A 5,628-nucleotide genomic window follows, 5' to 3' on the forward strand; every position below is an offset into this window, starting at 1 on the left:
ATACCTCGCTATAATTAAACATAATCTGTCTTCCTCAGTTTATATATTATTCATTTCCTTCTATCTGCATCTAGGATATTTGTGTATAAATTTATTTTAAGAATGTATTGTACTAAATAAAATTTTTGGCCTTGAGTTTTTATACTAATTTATTATCTACATCTTTACATAAAATTCAATATATACCCATTTTTTAGTGTCTCTATAATATTATAAATTGAAGCATTGAAAACTGTATCCAAATAACATATATAAGCTTACCCAAACTGTACATAATTATGTCTTATACCATAGCACCCCTTAATATTTCATTAAAACTAGAAGCCCGATGCAAGAGATTCGTGCAAGAGTAGGCCTTCCTTGCCCCAGCTGCCAGCACCGGCTTCCCTCTGGCACCCGGGACCCAGGCTTCCCTCCGGCTGCCGGCAGGCACCTGGGACCCGGGCTTCCCTTGCAGCCCTGTCTTTGTCTGGAAGGATGTCCAGTCTAATTAGCATATTATGCTTTTATTATTACAGATATCACTTCCAGAGAAATCTTAGAAAAGTACTTTGGTCAAAAGAACAAATGAGGTGCAATAACCCCAGAATATATTTAAAATATAGTACATTTTAAAATATAGTACATTTTAGGCCCTAGCCAGTTTGGCTCAGTGAATAGAGTGTCAGACTGAAGGGTCCTGGGTTTGATTCCAGTCAAAGGCATGTACCTCAGTTGCAGGCTCCTCCCTGACCTGGGCCAAGGTCAGGGCTTGTGCAGGAGGCAAACAATTGATGTGTTTCTCTTACATCGATATTTCTTTCTGTCTTTCCCTCTCTCTTTCACTCTCTCTAAAAATCATTGGAAAAATATCCTCGAGTGAGAATTAAAAAATAAAATAGAGTACATTTTATTTTATTATTATATATATATTTTTGGTACCAAATTACTTTATTTGAAAGAATGGTACAAATGAAAGACATGAGTGGATGATTTGGTACAAGTTATGGAAAAGGTAAAGTAACTCCAACATACACATATTGCTTTGGTGACCAGGGAAGTCACCCCCGTGGCTGTGGGAAGCAGCCAAGGCTTAGCTCTCATCACTATCTCCCAGGTATGCTTGTCAAAGAGATACTCTGCCATGTCAGTTTCAGGGGCCCCAACCTGCACAAGTTGGTTACCTGGTCACCCAATTCTTTGATGGATTTCACCTGCTCATTCAGGTAGTGAGTCTCAATGAAGTCACACAATTGAGGGTCATTTTTGTCAGTGGTCAATTTGTGCAAGTCCAGTAGTGACTGATTCACATTTTGTAATACACACTCCATTGCATTCAACCCATTCTCCCTGTTGTCACGGTCAGGTTTTTTGATGTTCTAAAGGAAGATTCAGCCACCTCGTTGGTTCTGCAAAAAATAGAGAGAAATTTATTAAACTAACTTGCCAACTTTTAGCAGAGAGCTTTACAGCTTTGCATAAAAACATAGTGACTGGCCTCTAGGAACATACAATTTAATTATATACTAAATATATAACTATGGGGAACTATATTATGAGACTGGATGTGTTTGATATCATAAATCTGATAAAAAATGTTTTTGTGGGTTGGATTGAACTAAACTATTAAAAGAGTTCAGAGGAAAATATAATCACTTCTGACCATGGTGATTTGGAAAAATTTAAAAAATCCTAGTCATTCTTTTATTTCTTCCACATTATTATCTTCAGGATTATAATTAGTATTAACATTTTTTCTAGTTTGTGGGGATTCATTTATAAAGTATAATCAATGTTTTATATAAGAGGAACTGTTATATATCATCCTAGGTTCTTTTATCAGCAAAGGCAGGTACACATAAAGTGGTAGAATATAGTTTCTTTTGTAAAATATTCACTGTCTGCATGTTCTTATTTTTAAGTGGCTTGCTTTTTATATTCTCTTTTTCCAGTTAAATCAGTTTACATATTTAAAATCCAAATAATTTTTTTCTGGCTTGATTTTCAGATTGAACTCATTTGCCAGCAAAATAATATAATAGTATTGGAAGATACAATAAAAAGACTTAAATCTGTAAGTACATTTTTCTTAAAAAATATATTCAGGAATAATTTTTATTCTGTTAGCATAATAAAACTACAAAAATTGTACATATGTTCTGACTCTCATGATTTTGTGAACAATCAAAAATGTTTGTGTTCTACAGTCAGCCCTCTGCTTGGTGCACAGGGTACTCCCATGTGTAAGAGCAATGCTGTTCTTGCTCCATTTCATCGTTACTCCTTGCTCTCCTAGAGTTGGAGAGAACTTTTGGTTAATTTTATGAATGCCCTTTGCTGTTAATTGATTTAAAATGATAACTGTAAGTAATTTAATTCTCAACATGTAAGATACATTTGTCTACATATTTACTTTAATTCTTCTTAGTAAGAAATATCTGTAAGTCAAATTTTGTTGTTTAATTCTAATATGTCTTTTAATTTAACAATGTGAAATAAAAACAGCTCTGTTTAGACATGTTAATGTTACTATTTAAAATAATTTGGAAGACCTTCTCTTTAAGTATATTTGTCATTTCCTCCCAATATAGCATTGGTAAAATAAATGTTGTAAAAGAAATGTTTCTAAATATGCTAAAGCAAATGGGAATGCACTTTAAAGGTCTTATAAGTATAGAATATCCATCATTCCTTTAATTTATTCATTCCTTGGACAGTTATTGAACAAAACTATACAATTTTTCTAAGCAAATTAATTTTATTGATTTATAACTACATCTTTGGATATTTCTGGCCTCTCTGAAATTTCTTTACCTTATTTCCTTCAAAATTATTGGGTAAATGTAGGGGTACTTTTAGTTAAATAAAAATGTAGAACATTCAGAAATGCTGGAAAGGAATGATATCTAACTGCTTTTTTAAGTATGATTTTTAAAAGTTATTTTTAAAATACCACATTTATTATTTTTAAGGATCCTGTGTGTGTTCAACTTCATGTAGAAAATGATGCTGTAGTTTAGCTTGAAATAATGGCCTATTTTTTTTCTCCCTGGCAAGATAATTTTAGAGACTGAAAAAGCACAAAATAAATCTCCTTCCAGACTCGATTCCTTTATCAAGACCTTAGAAGCAGACAAAGATCACTATAAGAGTGAAGCTCAGAACCTGAGAAAAATGATCAGAAATAGTTCTAAAAGTCCAAGACGCCTGTCCCCATCTTCCCGGGTAAGTGTTGGAAAGTGAGAAATATTTTGGAGTTTGTTGCTCAAACACTGACTTTTATTCTTTGATTTACCTAATCTGGTTGATTGACATGAATTGGTATATCAAAGAGGTTGGGGGACAGAGGTCTCTTTTTTGGACAGTGGACCACTGAAATTGGTTCTTTAGCCTCAGCATTAGTCCTGGTTGGGAGGTAATCAGACAAATGTAGAACAATTTTGGAGGAAGCTGTTTAAAAACGAGGTGATTTTTAAAATTTATTTTCATAATTTCCTTTCATTATATCATCACGGTTGCTTAAGTAGAGACTATGAACGGCCATCATGCAGAGAAGAGCTTCACATTTCTTATCCAATAATTGTAGGCTACACACTGTGATGTAGAGCTTTTGAAGACCACACGAGACCGTGAAGAACTTAAGTGCATGCTGGAAAAATATGAGCGTCATTTGGCAGAAATTCAGGGTAATGTCAAGGTTCTTACATCTGAGAGAGACAAGACCTTTCTTCTTTATGAACAGGTAAACTTGCTTATAACAAAACATGTAAGTAATAACAGTTAACTCGACAGATATGTAATTCTTTAGGTATGCTTAAATCTGCCAATCAAATTAATTTAACTACCAGTTAGGAATTACCTTTGTCCTTAAGATATTTTTAATGAAATATAATATATTTCCCATACAGTATTTGTGTACACACACATGTATGTTAACCCCATACCCGTACAAGGTCATATAAATGCACAGAAATAGTCTTTTTTGTGTTTTTTTTAAATAAGAAATGAGGAAAATGTTCAATGGGAGGATTGAGTTCAAGGTAAAAATATTTGAATTTGGAGATTAAAAATAGTAACATATCATTTTGATGTATTATCACTTTAGAAACTTCCATAGAATTTGTTTAATTTCAGAGAGTAAAATCAGTTTATAGTTTATCTCTATTTTTTGCTTAAAATTAATAGCTTTATAACCAAATAGTTTCTCTATTCCACAAATATTGAACCCCATACATTACCAACATAATTTATTTTAAAAATATTAAATTTAATTAAGAATTACAGCAACTTTATGCTACTCTAAGAGAAAAAAATGATAAGATAGAGACACTGTTAGTTTGGTTTTTTGAAGTTCACCTTAGTGGGTTTTATTATAATTTGAAGTGAAACTTTATCATCTGTTTTTAAATAACTACAGTGACTTTGTATACCATGATTATGTGGCCTGTTTGTTTTATTTTATATATGGCAAGGCAGGACTAATTAGGTTAACTGCTTTGCCCAAGAATAGCAGGAATCAGTCCAGATTTTCTGACTCCTATTTGGGCCTGCTCTTTTTCATTTAATTAAGATTCTTATAGATGAATTGGCTGAGGGGGAAATAGATGTATCTGGACATATATCTTAATATCCTAAATAATAAAAGAGAAACATGAAGATTAGCCATCCCTCCGCTACACTCAAGCTATGCCCACCAGCCACGCCCACCAGCCAATTTGAGTGACTATGCAAATTATCCAACAAAGATGGCGGTTAATTTGCATACGCAGGTGTCAAGCACCCCAGGAGGCAAAGGCGGCTGTGGCTGCTCCTGGGACTTTTGCTGGCCCCAGGAGGCGAAGCCGTAGCCACGCCCACAGGGTCCCGGGACTTTTGCAGGTTGGGGAGGCTGGGCCACCCGCTCCTAGCCACGCCTGCGGACTCCTGGGACCTTACTGGCGGAGAGCGGGAGGTTTGGAGGACTTGGCAGAGCAGGAGACCACTGGACATAGAGCAGAGCGAGAGAGAGGGCGGCTTGGAGGGCTCGGCTCCCTCTGTCACCCCAGCTTCCTCATCACAGCTGTGAAAACTGACAGCAGGGAGGAGGAAGTCCCACCCTCACAGAATCAGCCAGAATCAGCCATTGGTCAGACAGCTCTCAGCGGCCTGATAGCCAGGACTCTCATTCACCTGCATCTCAGACCATGACAGTAGGGAGGTGGGACTATGTCTAAAGAACAACTGTTGATACAACATAGCTCTGCAGCTGAAAGATGCCGGCGTTATCGACAAAAAGTGTCTGTGGAGCGGCGGGCATCTGATCTTGAAAGAAGGCGGTGCCTGCGACAGGATGTATCTGAAGAGCAGCTACTGGAAAAACGTCGCTCTGATGCTGAAAAACACCGGTGTTATCGACAGAAAATGTCTAAAGACCAATGTGCCCTTGAAGTTGAAAGAAGGCGGTGGCGACGACAGAATATGTCGAGAGAACAGTCATCTATAAGTACTACCAATACTGGTAGGAACTGCTTCTCAGCGAAAATGGAGTACATGAGGATGCAATTCTCAAACATAGTTGTGGTGGAATGACTGTTCGATGTGAATTTTGCCTATCACTAAATTTCTCTGATGAAAAACCATCCGATGGGAAATTTACTCCATGTTGTAGCC

At 36.2% G+C, this 5,628-nt stretch overlaps 1 protein-coding gene across 1 annotated transcript in view; it reads left to right on the forward strand.

Annotated features, from left to right (window-relative positions):
- Positions 1–3,763, forward strand: part of LOC106725409 (centrosomal protein of 135 kDa-like) — a 33,657-nt gene extending 29,894 nt beyond the window's left edge. The window contains exons 4-6 of the mRNA XM_014536434.1: positions 1,988–2,053; positions 3,037–3,204; positions 3,566–3,763. Coding sequence (XP_014391920.1) covers positions 1,988–2,053; positions 3,037–3,204; positions 3,566–3,763 — 432 coding nt within the window. The remainder of the gene's footprint in view (positions 1–1,987; positions 2,054–3,036; positions 3,205–3,565) is intronic.
- The last annotated feature ends 1,865 nt before the right edge of the window (positions 3,764–5,628 follow it).

Source organism: Myotis brandtii, unplaced genomic scaffold, assembly GCF_000412655.1.
Source record: "Myotis brandtii unplaced genomic scaffold, ASM41265v1 scaffold1612, whole genome shotgun sequence".
NCBI lineage: Eukaryota > Metazoa > Chordata > Mammalia > Chiroptera > Vespertilionidae > Myotis > Myotis brandtii.